This window comes from Ovis canadensis, chromosome 14, assembly GCF_042477335.2.
Source record: "Ovis canadensis isolate MfBH-ARS-UI-01 breed Bighorn chromosome 14, ARS-UI_OviCan_v2, whole genome shotgun sequence".
NCBI lineage: Eukaryota > Metazoa > Chordata > Mammalia > Artiodactyla > Bovidae > Ovis > Ovis canadensis.
Genome location: NC_091258.1, coordinates 75,635,636 through 75,654,020, shown reverse-complemented (window position 1 = coordinate 75,654,020; position 18,385 = coordinate 75,635,636). Strand labels below are relative to the sequence as shown.

Sequence of the window (18,385 nt, the reverse complement as noted above, 5' to 3'; positions counted from 1 at the left end):
TGGGAGACCTGGGTTCAGTCCCTGGGTTGGGAAGATCCCCTGGAGAAGGGAAAGGCTGACCACTCCAGTATTCTGGCCTGGAGAGTTCCATGGACTGTATAGTCCATAGGGTCACAAAGAGTCGGAAACAACTGAGCAACTTTCACTTTCTTGTCACAATATATGGTTACCTGTGTTTCCTTCCCATGTGACAGCTTATGTGTTTTCACTGGAAACAGGCACAAGGAGGCATTGCTTATATTCAAGTTAATATTTTATTTCTTCCTTTGGTTTCTGGTTACATTTTTGTACATTTTTCATGAAAATTCACTTTTCTGGATGTGTGTTATGCTTTTAAATGTTTCTGTCAGCATTTACAGCATTGAAGTCACTTTGTTCACTAGCAATAAATACACAGGCGTAAATGCATTCCGCCTTCACAGTCCATAGAGGCTCACAGTGCCCCTCAAACCAGCAGATCTTCCAGGGCATGGAGGGATTCCACACAGCATCCATGTCCTGTAGTTAAGACAATTCATCACTAGGGATGTTTCTCTTAAGTCTGAGAAGTGGAGGCTGTTGGCTGTTGATCATTGTTCTCCTGGCTGTGTCGGATCCCATATCCAAAGTATATGGCAAATCCTAGGAGGGGAATGAGACAATGAAAAGGGAAAGTAGGTGCTCTCCTCATTTACAAATACCCAATAGGGCTCCTATCATGGTGTCTGATACAGTTTAGGAGAGAGGTAGTAGGAAGAATATTCGGCTCTGTCACTCAAGAAGCCTCTGTAACCCAGAAAACCACTCACCAATCGCCATCCAGATGCCAAATTGGGCCCAGGTCCGAGTGGTCATCTGTATCATTAAGTAAATATTCACAGAGGTGCTCACCAGGAAGACAGCAGGCATAGCAGGGACCTGTGAGCAAAGTCAGTTCATTCCTGAACACACCCCAGATGTCTGAAAGGGGGACTCTACCCCATGTGGGCAGGAAGACTCCAGTTCTACTCAGACTGTGTGCTCAGTGCTTAGTGAGACTGAGTTTGTAAAGCACTGAGTGTGGATCAGGGAAGAGTTCATTGGTTTCCGCAAATCCCCCCGTTGCCTGCCCAGCAAAGGATGTTTAGACCTAAAGCACGCAGACCTCCTTCACTTGAGGTGGATACTTTGGGCACATGAGGTCACCTACCCTGAATGGAAGATTACTGGGGTTCTGGGGCTGCCTCCAGATGATGACTGTGACCCCAGTGATAAGCAGCAGCAGCAGCACAGCCACTGTTGTGAGCACAGGGTCTCCAGAGAACACCTGGCTAGACCACCAGTACAGGATCAGGCTCAGGATTATCAGCAGAAGCACTGCAAGGGTCAAGGTGGAGAACAGGCTGGACCCAGAAGACAAAGATGTCAGGACCTCAGGTCACATCCCTCCCCAGGCTGCCCACATCAGGAGGGGCCATCATATCTCCAAGGCTCCTCAACTGACAAAATACACACTCCAGTACCATCCTGTCAATTTCAGAATATGACCAAGGAGAAATCCCACTGCTCACCAAGCAGGGAGGCACATCCATAGACAATCCGGCCAGATTTCCAGGTGGGGATGGTGCTGGGAGGGAACCACAGACTCTTTAGAATGCCTGAGATTCCTGCTTCAGGTTCAGATTCCAAAGGACCTCCTTCAACTTCAGGGTTTGTCTCAGTTTCCTCCTCTGTTTTCTCCTGGCTTCCATTCTGGGCTCGTTGACACCTGAATTAGAAATGTTAAAGCAATAGTAGTAACAGACCCTACCGCTGATCCAACATCAGTCTGTCTAATGCCTCTCTTTCCCCAATCAATGGTAGCAGGACATTGAAGAGGCAGCATGAAGGTGGAAGATGATTCCCTCCCCATCAACCCTTACAAGTCAAAGACCTTTGGCCCAGTCCAGGTGTCATGGGGTCTCACCTGAGGACAAGGACAGAAAATGTCACCAGGAAGTAAGCGAGCAGGGAATGAAATGACATGAGGTACACCAGGTCAGTGAAGTCGAAGAGTAACGCCATGACCGCTGGGATGAGGGAGCAAGGACAGTGGGATAAGAGTGAGAAACCACTGGAAATATGCAAGTTAAGAAGTATGATTTTAAAAGGGTGAGTTTTGTTTATTCACCTGCAAGAGTTCCAGGAACCAAAACAGCCATGATGGGGGTTCCTGTGGGGGCAACGGTGCGGACAATGATGCGGGCATTGGTGGTGCGGATCATGATGGTGCGGGCATCGGTGGGGGCAGGGATCCAGGCAAGTCCCCGGAAAAGGAGCCCATCCTCTGCCATTGCATAGGTCAACTGAGCCATGATAAACATGATGCTCAGAAGGCTGGAAGAGAAAATGGGAATGTGTGAGAAGGGGCAGAAACAGGAGAGACCGGGGCTTTTGCTCCCTGGTCTACTTGGGGAAGATGTCTTTCTGTCTCATCTCTCAGTCCCGAGGGCTGGGGATACCCAAGCGTCTGACAGTAGATGAAGAGAAAACCATGAGACTGACCTGTATAAAAGAATGCAGAGGGTGCCAACAGCCACGACATATTTGGCAGAGTCCCACCCGACACAGATGAAAGCCTGCGGCAAGGGGCTCTCGAGCTGAATCAGGTAGTAGGGCACCATGAGGGTGAGGGCCGCCGAGACACCAAAGCACACCAAAAAGCAGATGAAGAAGGAGATGACGACAGCCAAGGGCATGGACCACTGAGGACGGCTGGCTTTGCTCCCTGCAGGAGAAGGTATTGGGTCAGTAAACACACTGGGGTGAAATCACCAAACTCACTTTACTCTTCAACCTTCAAAAGCAGCCTGACCTTCTACTCACCCCTGTGCCCAAGGGCAGCCCATTCTGTTCCCAAACCCTGATGGGACACACGATGACCATGTTACCTGCACTGACAATGTGAGCAAAACCAACAAATGTGTAGAAACATGTAGCTGCTCCCCGGAGAATTGCATCAAAAGCAAAAGGCCCAAACCTTCCAGAACTCCGAAGGCCCAAGCTATGGTGAGAGGAGCAAAGAGGAAGAACGTGGATGAGGTGTGTTCGGCCATCTCTACTGGGCTCCTCCCTTAGTACCACAGGTCCTGGGCTCCAGGGACCCCCATTCTTGGACCATCACCCCAGGTCTCATTAGTTCCCACCATGTTCCCAACTCTGCACACCACACACACACGCATTACTACAACCAAGGGTACCCTCCTAACCTGTAGGCATCACCAGATCCAGCTGCAGCCAATTGGTAGTCCTGTTCCATGAGCTTCCAGTTGTGCAGGTCTCCCTTAATGAAGCCAAAGACGATGATGAAGCTGAGAACCAAAATGTTCAAGCCTGTGAACACTTTGTAAATCAGGGTTGACTCATAAACTCTCCGAGCCAGGAGTCCTGTGGGAAAAATGGAAAATGAGACAACAAAATAACTAAATCCAGGACTCCCCTGGTGGCCCATTGGTTAAGACTCTGAGCTTCCACTACAGGGAGCATAGGTTCAATCCCTGGTCTGGGAAGTTCCCCATGCATTGCAGTGAGGCTAGAGAAATAAGTAACTAATTGCAGAGAGACAGAAAGCAGACTAGTGGCTGCCCAGGGCTGGTGGTTGGTGGTTGTGCACAGATGGCAGTGACTGCTCAGTGGGTACAGGGTTTCCTTTTGCTGTGATGAAAATGTTTGGTACTGGATGGGCTGGTAGTTTCACATCACTAGGAATGTACTAAGTGCCACTGAGTTGGACACCTGCAGATGGATATTTTCTTACTGTGACCATCATCTCACAATATCCATGTCTATTAGATCATCTTAAACTTTTACAATGCTGTATGTCAGCTGTTGTTGCGGTTCAGTTGCTCAGTCATGTCTGATTCTTTGCGACCCCATGGACTGCAGCACACCAGTCCCACAGTTTGCTCAAACTATCTCCCACAGTTTGCTCAAACTCATGTCCATTGAGTCGGTGATGCCATCCAGCCATCTCATCCTCTGTCGTCCCCTTCCCCTCCTACCCTCAGTCTTTCTCAACATCAGGGTCTTTTCCAATGAGTCAGTTCTTCTCATCAGGTGGCCAAAGTATTGGAGCTTCTGTTTCAGCATTAGTTCTTTCAATGAATATTCAGAAATGATTTCCTTTATGATGGACTGATTGGATCTCCTTGCAGCCCAAGAGATCCTCAAGAATCTTCTCCAGCACTACAATCAAAAGCCTCAGTTCTTTGGTACTTGGCCTTCTTTATGATCCAACTCTCACATCTGTACAAGACTATTGGAAAAACCAGAGCTTTGACTAGACAGACCTTTGTCAGCAGTGATGCCTCTGCTTTTTAATATACTTTCTAGGTTTGTCATAGCTTTCCTTCCAAGGAGCAAGTGCCTTTTAATTTCATAGCTGCAGTCCCATCTGCAGTGATTTGGTAGCCCAAGAAAATAAAGCCTCTCACTGTTTCCATTTTTTCCCCATCTATTTGCCATGAAGTGAATTATATCTTCCCTTGTATCTCAGTCAGTAAAGAATCTGCCTGCAGTGCAGGAGACCCGGGTTTGATCTCTGGGTTGGGAAGATCCCCTGGCGAAGGAAATGGCAACCCACTCCAGTATCCTTGCCTGGAAAATCTCGTGGACAGGGGAGCCTGGTGGGCTGCAGTCCATGGGAAAGAGGTGGGCACGACTGAGCGACTAACACTTACTTAAAGCTGGGAGAAACAATAAAATGGTTAAATTTACATGAATTTCCTCTCAGTTAAACACACACACATGCACACATACACACACACACATACACACACACACACACAGCTTTGATCTCAGTATAGAGGAAGAAACTTGTTGTTCTAGGTAAATGATTCCCAGCTGGGGTGATTTTGTGCTCCAAGGGACATTGGCCCTGCCTGTTGACATCCCATTGTCACACTTTGGGGGTTGGGTGTCACTGGTACCTAGTACATAAAATTGTAGGTGCTACTCAACATCCAAGAATGATTTTTTGGGGGGGTACCCCACTTGTCATGTGGGATCTTAGTTCTCTGACCAAGGATTGAGCCCAAAACTTCATCAGTGAAAGCATAGTGTCCTAACCAATTGGACAACCAGGGAATTCCCCCAACAACAATTTTTTTAAAAAACAGAAAATGCACAGGACAGCACCCACCCCCCCACCTAAGAATGATCCAACCTAAATGACCAATAGTCCAAGGGTAGGAAAAAATGCTCTCTGTCTTGCCTTCCTCTCTTTCTTATTCCAAACCATTTTCCCAGTCCTAATTCCCCACCCTTCTGCCTTCGAGCCTTCCCCATGACAGCTCCCCCTCCACCTGCTCTTCCCTTTTGTCTCTGGTCTCCTCTCACCTGTGAGCAGCAGCACCAGGCCCAGGGCAAGAAAGTCTGGAAACGAGGCCAGGAAGGAGGGCATTTGCAGAGAGAAAGTTCCCCCTAATGCCTCAGAGATGTGGTTCCCAATCAGGCTGTCAAAGGTGGAGCTCCAGGCCTGGGCTATACAGGCAGTGGCTGCAGCAACAGAAGGAGGAATGTTTACAAGCAGACAGAAACTGAAACCCTATTATGCACCGTGTGAGATATTTAGAGCAGGAGGTGAGCAAACAAACACCCGATCTCAAAGAGTTTCTCATGGGGCGGACAGGGGAGACCCAGGTGATTCACAAAAAGGCCAACTATTTAATATGCTAGGAGATAGAAGTGATGGAAAACAAAGAAACACAGGTAAATGGGAGTAGGAGGGACTAGATCAGAGTTGAATTGTGAAATTGAGGTGTAAGAGAAAACCCAGGAAGGCAACAGCTGAGCAAAGACTTCACTGTGGTCAGGGGATGAGCCTAGGGACTTGCCTCCCTCTCACCCGCTCCCTCCAGTTCCCTTTCCTCTGGTTTCTCGGTCCATCATTTAAGGAAAGCAGGATAGACCTGCGTGCAATGAGGTTGTGCAGTTTTCCTGCCACCGTTCCCCCTCTCCCAACCCTGCCCCGAGGGTGGATAACAGGGTTCTGATGAATGAGTGCAGCTGCCACTCATCTCTCCTACTTTCTGCATCTTAAGGCCCACTTCTCCCCGCTCCCCATCGTCTCACCAATAATTAAATACAGTAAGAGGTTCCAGCCACTGATGAAGGCGTACAGTCGTCCCATTGTGACATAGCTGATGAAATACACAGTGCCAGGTCTTTCTACTCCAGCTGCCAACTCGACATAGCAGAGCCCAGACAACACAGTAGTCAGGCCGGCCACCAGTAAGAAAAGGATGATTGCTGGTCCAGCTACGTATTTGGCCACTCCCCCAATCAGGATGTATATGCCAGCTCCCAACATGTTGTCCAAACCTATCACCACCAGGTCCAGGGTGTTCGGAGGATGGGTCTCAGAACTCTCAGGTTCCTCCCTGAACTGTGGCTTCCTGCGGACCAGCTTCTGACCAAACTGGCGAAGATACTGACCCAGCATCAGAGACATAGTTGAGAAGGCTACGATCTGCTGAGAAAGCAAGACATGAAGTCATCAAGCAGGTCCATCTGCCCTTGACCCTGGAAGCTCAATTCCAGAGAGGAATGGAGGGATGGGGAGCAGGTGGTAGAAGGACGCACTGGGCAAGTTCTCTCTGTGTGAACTTGGTTTCTTCAAACATAAAGAAGATTTTTAATGTTTCAAGATTACTCGAAGATTTGCTTGAAGAGAAGTGAGGGGTGAGAGAATATGTCTTCCCAAATGTGCCACTTTGGCTCAGGGATTCTTTATGAGCTAAAGGTAATTAAGACCCAGAAGGCTTGGAGAAGCTTCCTGTCACTCCCTTGTCTGTGTGTGTCAGTTGCTCAGTCACGTCTTTGCAACCCCAATGGACTCCTCTGTCCATGGGGTTCTCCAGGCAAGGATACTGGAGTGGGTTGCCATGCCCTCCTCCAGGGGATCGTCCTAACCCAGGGACTGAACCCAGATCTCCTGCATTGCAGGCAGATTCTTTACCATCTGAGCCACCCTTAAGCCACTCGCCAATATACAAATACTGTATGATTCCACTTCCATGAAGTATCGAGAGGAGTCAGAGCCACAGAGACAGAAAGTAGAATGGTGGTTTGCCAGGGGCTGGGGTTAAGGGGGAAATGGGGAGGTATTGTTAAATGGGGCACAGTTTCCATTTACAAGATACAAAAGAGCTCTTCAGATTGGCTGGACAGCAATGTAAATATACTTAACATTACTGAACTGTGCACTTAAAAATGATGTAGATGGGAATTCTCTGGCAGTCCAGTGGCTTGGAGTGAGAACTTTCACTGCCATGGACCTGCATTTGATCCCTGGTGGGGAAACTAAGATCCTGTGAACCATATGGGTGTTGGGGCTGAATTTTTGAAAGACGGTTATGATGGTAAATATTACGTTATGTATATTTTACTACCTTTTTGCTGTTGTTGTTGCCAATGATAAATAATAGAGACCAGCTTCAAAGTGTTGCTGGGTGTAACAAACCCTACAGTGATTTAATATAAATCAACATAGCCTTAACTTGAGCAAACTCGGGAGATGGTGAAGGACAGGGAAGCCTGGTGTACCACAGTCCATAGGGTCGCGAAGAGACGGACATGACTGAGTGACTGAACAACAACCTACCATCATCCCCTACAGACACCAGCATCTGCTGACACGCAAGTCCTTCACAGTTCCCTCGTATCAGCAGATGAGGAGCTTATAGACTCAAAAGGCGGACGGTATACAAGAGACTGAAGTGGATGGTCCACATATTATAGGCCCTGTATAAGAACAATCTTCACTATTGTTTGAGCACAATTACCACACACCCCCCAAAAAAAGAGTGATAAATAGCCGGCCTGCCAATGTAGGAGATGTAGGAGACACTGGTTTGATCCCTGGGTTGGGAAGATCCCCTGAAGGAGGAAATGGCAACCTACTCCAGTATTCTTACCTGGAGAATCCCATGGACAGAGGAGCCTGGCGGGCTACAGTCCATAGGGTCGCAAAGAGTCAGACAGGCTGAAGTGACTTAGCACACATGCAAGAACCTCCAGGCACTGATCCAACCTCCCTTCCCGCTGCCCCCCACCCCACCACTGATTCTCACACAAAACACAAGAGCTCCCAGCTCCTGTTTTCATCTGTAAAATGGGTCTCTCCACCCTCAAGTTGGAGCCGGGCTGACCCCGCACACTCTGGGGTTGCAGAAGTCTCTTTAGGAGGATGTGAACTCAGTGCCCAGTCTCCCACAGAAGAGGGTGACCCAAGACTTACTGGATCCTTGGAGCAGAGCCTGGAGCACTGGGTCAGTCACGGAGGCTGAGGGTAATCATGTGGGGCTGGAGCTGAGACAACTCCAAGAACCGAAGCTGGAAGTCCTGAGCACAGCAGACAGTCCTCACCCCTGGGTCGATGGGTGGAGATGGGGCTGGGAGGGCGGGGACCATCTACCGTGTTGCTATCAGCCCTGACTCCTCTGTGGTTACCCTCAGGGGAGGTTCTGAGAGGGTTTTCTTTTTTTTTTTTAAGCAGTTAAGATGATTTTTTATTAATTAGGTTATTGATTGGTGTGCTTGGTCTTTGTGGCTGCATGCAGGCTTTCTCTAGTGGCAGCGAGTGGGGGCTACTCTGTGGTGGTTCAGGACCTTTTCACAGCTGCGACGTCTCTTGTTGTGGAGCACAGGCTCTGGGGCGGGCGGGCTGCACTAGCTGTGCCTTGTGGCCTCAGTAGTCCTGGCTCTAAGAACGGGCTCAGGAATTGCAGGGCACAGGTTTAGTTGCTCCACACTATGTTGAATCTTCCTGGATCAGGGGTCAAACTTGAGTCCGCTGCATTGACGAGCAGATTCTCCACCACCAGGGAAGGCCCTGAGCTGTTTTCTTTGTTGTAGTAAAGTACACACAACAAAATTTACCGTTTAATTCATGTTACGTGTCCAGTTCAATCATGTTTTGTGTGTGTGTGTGTGTGTGTGTGTGTGCTAAGTCAGTTGAGTCGTGTCTGACTCTTTGCAACCCGCCACACTGCTCTGCCCATGGGAGTCTCCAGGCAAGAATACTGGAGTGGGTTGCCATTTCCTCCTCCAGGGGATCTTCCCAACCCAGGGATTGAATCCAGGTCTCCTACATGTCTTGCATGGGCACCCGGGTTCTTCACCACTAGTGCCACTTGGAAAGCCCCTCAGTCATGTTAGGTATATTCATATTTTGTGCAACCAAATTCCAGAACATTTGTCATCTGGCAATGCTGACTCTCTGTTCCTATTAAACAACAATTCCTTCTTTTTCCTTTTCCAGTTCCTGGCAATCACCATTCTATTTTCTGTCTCTGTGAATCTGATGACTCTAGAGACTTCACTTAAATGGAATCACACAATAGTTCTCAAGTGTAGTCACGCTTATTTTACCGCGTATGATATCTGCAAGCTGCATCCATCATGTGTTAGAATTCCTTTCCTTTCTAGTGCTGAGTAATACTCTATTATTGGTACCTATCACATTGGCTTATCCATTCTTTGGTCAGTGGGCACTTGGGTTGTCTTCACGTTTTAATTATTGTGAAAAATGCTGCTATGACCATGGGTGCACTCTCAGCTCTTTTTGGTATATCCTCAGAGGTAGAATTGCTAGAGCATAAAGTTCTAAGATTTTTATCTGTTTGTGATGGAAAAAATGTTCACACGTTGAGGTACAGGAAACTCATTTAGCTTATGCGTGGTTCATCTTGAACTGTGTGTGAACTAAACCAGCCTGTCTAACCCCCACAGCTCATCTGCTTTAACCATTGAGGTCAAGAGCATCTGGTGTGAAGATAAGAATGAGCATCTCCATTCTCATGGCGTCCATGTTAACACTCCCGCCAAGATAAGGTTCCCTTCCCGGACACCAGGGCCCTGCTGTCTCACTGTCTACATACTAAGCCTGTTTCTTTTTGAAACTTGAAGGAATACACCCTGTCGTGTGTGATGCATGTTCTCTGTTGGATGGGGCATAAGACTGTGCCGGAAACCATGCTTCAGTGGGACAGTTCTGAGAATTCCCTGGCAGTGCTCTGTGTGTTCACTGCAGTGGGCATGGGTTCAATCCCTGGTTTGGACTAAGGACCCTGCACACTCCCCTCCTCCCACATGCCATGCAGGGGGGCCAAAAAAGAAAAGAAAACCAGATCAGTTTTTCAGAGTTACTTAAGAGGCTGCCTCCTAGGCTATAGTGCTCAGCTTGGCTCAAGTGAAACTCTTTTATTCCTGTTAGATTGTTAATTGAGTCTTTCCATGGACACTTGAACTCATTTGATCATAAAGGACCATGAGACGTGTGAGCTATAAGACTTGGGACCCGAATTACAACCCTGCTCCCTCCCAGTCCTCTTGCTGGACTCCTCACTGTCTGCACATGACCTGAGACACTCCAGTGCGGGGGGACACACAAGCCCAGCTGGACCCCAACCAGGAGAAGGGGAACTTAAGGACTCTGATGTTAATTCAAGTAACAGACATGGAACCAGCATCTCACGTGCACCCAGCCTTGCACAAAGGATGGAAGAGGGTAAAGGGGGTGTGACTTGGTCCGCTTCTTCAGGGAGCTCTGTTTGCTGGGAGAGCTGAGCACAGAGATGGAGAAGGAAAACGATGCAAGAGATCAGGAGCCCTGCTCCTCCTGGAAGGAAAACCCGAGAGTGAGAGGGGAACGTTGCAGCTTTGAAGGATGCTAGTGAAGTGTTGACTAGATTCTGACCCCAGTCAAGTGACCCACGTGCTAAAACACTGGGCACAAAGCAGCAAAAGGAGACCAAAATGCAGCACTTGATGGACTCTCACATTTGCTTCTTTTTTTAACATTGAAGTATAGTTGATTTACAATATTGTAAGTTAAAAAAAAAAAAAACAGCCACACAAGATGAAAGAGGCTTAACCTATTTCAGAAAGTTTTAGTTGGTTGAGTGAGGATGCACGTGAACCCCCAAAGCTGGTTTAAAAAAATAATCTAGTGTTAGTCATTCAGTTGTGTCTGACTCTTTGTGAGTCCATGGACTATGGCCCGCCAGGGTCCTCTGTCCATGGGATTCTCCAGGCAAGAATACTGGAGTGGATTGCCATTTCCTTCTCCAGGGGATCTTCCCAAACCCTGTGTTTGAACCAGGGTCTCCTGCATTGCAGGCGGAGTCTTGACCGTCTGAGCCACTTCTGTGTTTCTTGTTGGCTGGGCAGGGTCTTCGTGCTGAGGGGGATTTCTCCATTTGCAGTGATAGGGAGGCTGCTCTCTAGTCACGGTGCTCAGGCTTCTCTTGCTGGGGAGCGCGGATCCTAGGGTCACAGGAATCAGCTGTGGCACAGGGGCTCTAGAGCACAGGCTCAGTAGTCAGGAGGATTACTTTAAAAGAAGACCTTGGAGATGCAAGGGAGGCAGAAAGAAGCCTTCTCGGAGCTTCCCTCATCAGACTCAAAGCAGAAAGTTCTGGTACGTATGGCTGCCAGAAAGTCCCTCTCTGAGGAGAGGGTGCATCCAACGGCTCCCAAGGGCCCAATGGTGAGTAAAACTAGGACAATAATTGTGGACACAGTGGGGGAAGGAGAGGGTGGGAGGCATTGAGAGAGTAGCATGGAGACATACACGCGACCATGTGTAAAGCAGATGGCCAGTGGAAAGTTGCCATATGACGCAGGGAGCTCAGACCTGATGCTCTGTGACATCTAGAGGGGTGGGATAGGGTGGGAGGTTCAAGAGGGAGGGGACACAGGTCTATCCAGGGCTGATTCATGAAGATATATGGCAGAAACCAACACAAAGTTGTAAGGCAATTATCCTCCAATTAAAAACAGAGACATTTACTTTTTTTTTTTTTAATTTTGCTCTCTGGGAGTTTTCTAGCCTGAAGAAGCTGGAAAGACTACTCACACCTGCAGAGACAAATATTATTACAAAGCATCTCATCTCTAATTTCTTAATTTATTTGTCTTTCCCAAAGAAATCCATTTATTCTTCCCATAAAAGCCTTTTCTCCCTACACCCCTCTACTGAGTTAGGTACCGAAGCCTGTAGCTTTAATCATTTAGCAAGTCATACTTTTGTTGTCTCCTGTATATAATCCTTCCTCCTGGTAATTTGTTTTTTTCTGTGTCTTTTTTGCAGACCTCGGTCAAAAAACCTAAGAGGATAAAGGGGGAACATTTTTCTGTTCCCAGAGCAGCAAAGTTTAACTGTTTCCACAATATGATGTTGCTACTGCATAAAATGTGTGGCCAAGTAAAGGAAATAGTGGACAGCGTTCAGGCATTTAACGTTGCCATAGAGACGACTATGTGCCAGGAACTAAAATAGGCATCAGAGCCTTAGAAGGAAAAAGCTCCACTCCCCACTTTAACAATAGGGGGCATTGGAGACAGTTTATCTGGAATCCATTTCACACACCTTTTTTTTTTTTTTAATTTTTAATTGGAGGATAATTGCTTTACAATGGTTTATTGGTTTCCGCCATACATTGCCATGAATCAGCCATAGGTACACCTATGTCCCCTCCCTCTTGGGCCTCCTCTCCTACCTCCCACCCCATCCACCCCTCTAGGTTGTCACAGAGCACTGGGTCTGAGCTCCTTGGGTTATAGAGCAACTTCCCATTAGTGATCTATTTTACACCTGGTAATGGAAATGTTTCAATGCTCCTCTCTCAATTTGTCCCACCCTCTCCATCCCCCACTGTGGACACAGTTGCTTCTCTATGTCTGCGTCTCTACTGCTGCCCTACAGATAGGTTCATCAGTACCACCACCTTTCTAGATTCCATACATATGCGTTAATGTAGAATATTTGTTCTTTTTTCAACTTACTTCACTCTGTATTAAAGGTTCTACATCCATCCACCTCATTAGAACTGAGTCAAATGCGTTCCTGTTTGTGGCTGTGGGTCATACCATTTAACTGGTATAAATACTGGACCATTCTTCTGCCCTGGGGAATTGTCAACATTCTGGTTTTGGCTGATTGTGTTTTCCGTGGAAATGTGAATCTATCCCTTATATTCATGATGAGCTGTAGTTGATCTAGAGGCTTGATGACTTTCTGATTCAGCTTTTCATCAGGACTGTGCTCCAGGCGGTGTTCTGTGTTGCCTGTTACAGCACAGTGGGTAACGTGGGATATCTGGTTGTCCCCCAGCGGTAAGGGAAGAACAGCAATCAGGTGATGTCAGCCTCTTCCATCGGAGTTTCACCCAACAGTTTCACTCTCCATTGTTTCCCAGCCTGTATTTCAGTAGACCTTGCAAGACGGTGAACATGCAGAATTTTCCTGTTCATCTTCTATTTTTAAATTCATTTAGCAACTTTGCTGCTCAGTTTCTTGACCTCCATCCCCCCTTCTCTCTACCGCAGTTGCTCATTCCCACAAACAGTCCTCTACTTCATGATTACCAATGTCTTCCATGTCCATAATCTCAGTTTCAAGCATTATTTTCTTCAGTAACACCTTTTGGTTTTTACTTCTCTAGTTTCACTTCCTATCTTTTAGTTCCACCCAGCCATAACCATTCATCAACCAACCATTACTTCCCACCCTCTTTCCTCACTTCTGGCAATGGAGAGTTTTTATTTTTCCAATTAAAGAACTTTCCTCATCACCTCTACTATGTAATTCTAAGAGTCTGTGACAGAAAAGTAAAGTGCTTATTACACAGTGTGATATATGTCTCAGTAAAGCTGGAGGGAAAGATGAAAATGACCATTTCTCTTCCGCAGTAAAATAATCCATTTTATCTGTTATTATTCTCTTTTTCTTAAATTCTCTTTCATCTGATATTAATATGGCTATGCATCTTTCTTGTGTTACTGTTTGCACAGTGTATCTCTTCCTTTCCTTCTGCTTCCAACCCGTCTGCTTTCTCATGTTTAAAATGCACCTCTTTTTTAAGATTTGCATTTATGTTTTTTTCTTATTTTTTGGCCACACTGCACAGTTTACAGGATCTTAGTTCCCCAACCAGGGAATGAACCCTGGCCATCCATGGCCGTGAAAGTGCTATGTCCTAAATCCTGGACCTCCAGGGAATTCCCTAAAGTGCAACTCTTTTTCTTTTTTTAAAAAAAAGATTTTAAAAATATTTGTAAAGTCTTTATTGCTTCTGCTTTATGTTTTGGTTTTTTGGCCATGAGGCATATGGGATCCTAGTCCCATGGCCAGGGATTGAACCTGCACCCCCTGCATTAAAAGGCAAGTCTTGATCACTGGACTGCCAGGGAAATCCCCTGAAGTACAGCTCTTGTCACAATATATGGTTAACTGTGTTTCATTCCTATGTGACAATCTATGTGTTTTCACTGGAAACAGGCACAAGAAGGAACTGCTTATGTTCAAGTTAACATCTTAGTTCTTCCTCTGGTTTCTGGTTACATTTTTCTACATTTTTCATGAAAATCCTCTTTTCTGGATGTGTATTATGCTTTTAAGTGTTTCCTTCAGCATTTGCAGCATTAAAGTCATTTTGTCCACTAGCAATAAATACACGGCTGTAAATGCATTCCACCTTCACAGTCCATAGAGGCTCACAGTGCCCTTCGAACCGGCAGATCCTCCAGGGCATGGAGGGATTCCACGCGGCATCTCTCTCCTGTGGTTAAGATGACTCAGCACCAGCGATGTTTTTGTCCAGCATTTGGGAGGTGGAGGCTGGTGTGTTGCTCAGTGTTCTCCTCCATGTTGTATCGGATCCCATATATCAAGTATATGGTAAATCCTAGTAGGGAAATGAGACAGTGAGAAGTAAAAGCAGGTGCTCTCCTCACTTATGAATACCCAATAGGCCTCCTATCATGGCAACTGACACAGTTTAGGGGAGAGGTGGTAGGAAGAGGACTGGGTTCAGTCACCCAAGAGGCCTCTTTACTCCAGAAAGTCACTTACCAATCCCCATCCAGATGCCAAATAGGATCCAGGTCCTAGTGGTCATGTGTTCCATCAGGTAAATGTTCACAAAGATGCTCACCAGTGGGAGGAAAGGCAGAGCAGGGACCTGAGGGCAGAGTCAGGTCATCCCTGAACACACCCTAGACATCAGAAAGGGAGTCCCTATCCCATGTGGGATGGACAAGTTCAGTGCAATTCAGGCTGTGTGTTCAGTGCCTACTTAGATCATGTATGTAAAGCACTGAGTGTGGATCAGGGAAGGGTTCATAGGTTTCAGCAACTCCCCTTCCTCCCTGGTCCAGCAAAGGAAGCTTAGACCTAAAGCACGCAGACCTCCTTCACTCAAGTAGGACACTTTGGGCACACGAGGTACCTACCTTGAAGTGAAGAGCAGTGGGTCCTGGGGCTGCCTCCAGATGATGACCGTGACCCCAGTGATGAGCAGCAGCAGCAGCACAGCCACTGTTGTGAGCACGGGGTCTCCAGAGAACACCTGGCTGGGCCTCTGGGCCAGGATCAGGCTGAGGATAATCAGCAGGAGAACTGCAAGGGTCAAGGTGGAGGAGAACAGGCTGGACCCAGGAGCCAAAGATGTCAGGACCTTGGGTCACACCCCTCCCCAGGCTGCCCACATCAGGAAGGGCCATCATATCTCCCAGACACCTCAACTGACAAATATACACTCCTACCCATCCTGGAAATTTCAGAATATCACCAAAGAGAAGTCCACTGCTCACCAAGCAGGAAGGCACATCCATAGACAATCTGGTCAGATTTCTGGATGGGGATGGTGCTGGGAGGGAACCACAGACTCTTTAGAATACTTAAGGTGCTGGCTTCAAGTACAGAGTCCAAAGACCTTTCTTTGACTACAAGCTCCATCTCAGTTTCTTCCTCTGTTTTTTGGTTCTTGCTTAAATTCTGGTCTGAGTGATACCTGAATTAGAGGTATGATGGCAACATGAACAGCAGTCCCTACTCACCCAACATCACACAGCCGAATCCATCTCTTTTTTCCCACAAAAGCAGAGCAGGACATTTAGAAGGCAGCATGAGGCAGAGAGGATTAGCCCCCATCAATCCCCACAAGTCAAAGACCCCCATTCAGGGTGGAGTGGAGTCTCACCTGAGCACAAGGACAGAAAAATCGACCACCAAGTTAGCAAGCAGGGACCGAAGTGACATGAGATCCATCAAATCACTGAAATGGAAGAGTAGCTCCAAATGGAAGAGTCCCCCTAGAGGGAGGACATAAACAAGGCGGGGGGATGGAGTGAGAAACAGCTGGAAATATGCAAGCCAAGGAAGATAATCCAAAGGGAGTGCTTTTGTTTATCTACCTGCAAGGTTTCCAGAAATCGTGATGACCCTGATGTGGATACGTGTATGGGAGTTGATCTGGGCAAGAAATCAGAAAAGGAGCCCGTCCTCTGCCATTGTGTAGATCAACCAAAACATGCCAAATCGGTGTTCGGGAGTCTGGAAAAGAAAACAGAGAGGGGTGAGAACGTGCAGAAGCAGGAGAGACCAAGGCATCTGCTCCCTCATCTACATGGGGTAAGGTGTCTTTCTCTCTTGTCTCTCAATCCCAAGGGCTGGGATACACAAGCATCTGACAGTCAACGAGGAGAAAACCAAGACACTGACCTGGATGAAAGAGCACAGAGGATGCCAACAGCCATGACGTATCTGGCAGGGCCCCACCCAACATGGAGAAAAGCCTGTAGAAAGGGGCTGTCTGGGTGAATTTGGTAGTAGGGCACCATGAGGGTGAGAGCTGCTGAGACACCAAAATACACCACAAAGCAGATCACGACTGAGACCACGATGCTGATGGGGATGGACCGCTGAGGATTTTGGGCTTTTTCCCCTGCAGGATTAGAGGAAATACTGGGTCAGGAAACACACCAGAGTGAAAGCACAAAATCCCCTTTCCTGTTGACTTCCAAAAGAAACCCCTATGCTCATGTCAGCCCAATCCGAGCCCACACCCTGGATGGGACACACAGTGACCATATTACCTGTAGTGACAATGGAATCAAAACCAATAAACATGTAGAAACATAAAGCTGCTCCTTGGAGAATCCCATCAAGGCCAAAAGGCACAAACCCTCCAGAACCCAGAGGGCCGAAGCTATCATGAGAGAAGAAGCAAGAAAGAACGTGGGTAAGGTGTGTTCAGCCAGGTATACTGGACTCCTCGCTTAATATGACAAGTCCTGGGCCCCAAGAGCCCTTCCTCCTGGATACCTTAGGCCAGGTCTCTTTAGGTTAGTTTCTCAGTTGTGTCCAACTTCAAACTCATGGACTGTAGCCTGACAGGCTTCTCTTTGCATGGGATATTCCAGGCAAGAATACTAGATTGGGGTGCCATTCCCTTCTCCAGGGGATCAGGAAGACCCGGGAATTGAACCTTGGTTTCCTGCATTGCTGGAGAAGGCAATGGCATCCCACTCCAGTACTCGTGCCTGTAAAATCCCATGGATGGAGGAGCCTAGTGGGCTGTAGTCCATGGGATCACTAAGAGTCGGACACGACTGAGCTACTTCACTTTCACTTTTCACTTTCATGCATTGGAGAAGGAAATGGCAACCCATTCCAGTGTTCTTGCCTGGAGAACCGCAGGGATGGGGGACCCTGGTGGGCTGCTGTCTAGGGGGCTGCAGAGAGTCAGACACGACTCAAGCAACTTAGCAGCAGCACCAGCTCCTGCATTGCGGGTGGATTCTTTACTGTTTTAGCCACCAGAGAAGCCTGAGATCTCTTCAACCCCCAGATTCCCAGCTTCAACATCTGGAAGTTCTTGTTTCACGTACTGTTGTAGCCTAGCTTGGAGAATTTAAAGCGTTACTTTGCTAGCGTGTGAGGTGAGTGCAATTATGCAGTAGCTTGAACATTCCTTGGAAATGCCTTTCTTTGATATTGGAATGAAAACTGATCTTTTCCAGTCCTGTGGTCACTGCTGAGTTTTCCAAATTTGCTGGCATACTAAGTGCAGCACTTTCACAGCCATGATTAAGACTATCCCCAGAAAAGGAAATGCAAAAAGGCAGAATGGTTGTCTGAGGAGGCCTTAGAAATAACTTAGAAAAGGAGAAAAGGAAAGATAATATCCATCTGAATGCAGAGTTCCAAAGAATAGCAAGGAGAGATTAGAAAGCCTTCCTAAGTGATCAATGCAAAGAAATAGAGGAAAACAATAGAATGGGAAAGACTAGAGATCTCTCCAAGAAAACTAGAGATACCAAAGGAACATTTCATGCAAAAATGGGTGGGCACAATAAAGGACAGAAACAGTATGGACCTAACAGAAGCAGAAGATATTATGAAGAGGTGACAAGAATACACAGAAGAACTGTACAAAAAAGATCATAATGACCCAGATAACCATGATGGTGTGATCACTCACCTAGAGCCAGACATCCTGGAAGTGAAGTGAAGTGGGCCTTAGGAGGCATCACTAAGAACAAAGCTGGTAGAGGTGATGGAATTCCAGCTGAGCTATTTCTCCTCCACCAATTCTGGGAA

At 47.2% G+C, this 18,385-nt stretch overlaps 1 protein-coding gene and 1 pseudogene across 4 annotated transcripts; both read right to left on the bottom strand.

Moving 5' to 3' along the window:
• Positions 1–235: 235 nt before the first annotated feature.
• On the bottom strand, positions 236–8,889 carry LOC138419260 (cationic amino acid transporter 3-like). Of its 4 annotated transcripts, none has more exons than XR_011248916.1 (12): positions 8,237–8,889; positions 6,070–6,469; positions 5,335–5,493; positions 3,207–3,384; positions 2,889–3,001; positions 2,503–2,725; positions 2,129–2,334; positions 1,925–2,027; positions 1,530–1,726; positions 1,169–1,361; positions 789–897; positions 236–621 (listed from the first exon to the last, which is right to left on the bottom strand). XR_011248916.1 is itself a non-coding variant. In XM_069551889.1 (12 exons), the coding sequence occupies exons 2-12, from the start codon at positions 6,446–6,448 to the stop codon at positions 536–538; spliced, it is 1,920 nt and encodes a 639-aa protein (XP_069407990.1). In that variant the 5' UTR covers positions 6,449–6,469; positions 8,237–8,889; the 3' UTR covers positions 236–535. The 4 variants fall into 4 exon arrangements, 2 of the variants coding, with proteins under 2 accessions (XP_069407990.1, XP_069407991.1); XR_011248917.1 differs by having other exon boundaries at positions 6,070–6,466; positions 8,237–8,383; XM_069551889.1 differs by having other exon boundaries at positions 1,169–1,335.
• Positions 8,890–14,052: 5,163 nt separating this feature from the next.
• On the bottom strand, positions 14,053–16,912 carry LOC138419636 (cationic amino acid transporter 3-like; annotated as a pseudogene).
• Positions 16,913–18,385: the final 1,473 nt, after the last annotated feature.

What these genes read in the sequence shown, in the direction of transcription:
- LOC138419260 (XM_069551889.1), bottom strand. Translation starts at nt 6,448, where the DNA reads ATGTCTCTGATGCTGGGTCAGTATCTTCGCCAGTTTGGTCAGAAGCTG. An exon ending in GGATCTGGTGATGCCTACAG is followed by an intron (nt 3,002 to 3,206) that starts GTTAGGAGGGTA and finishes CTCTCACCATAG; the next exon opens with CTTGGGCCTTCGGAGTTCTG. An exon ending in GGTTCCTGGAACTCTTGCAG is followed by an intron (nt 2,028 to 2,128) that starts GTGAATAAACAA and finishes CCCTCATCCCAG; the next exon opens with CGGTCATGGCGTTACTCTTC.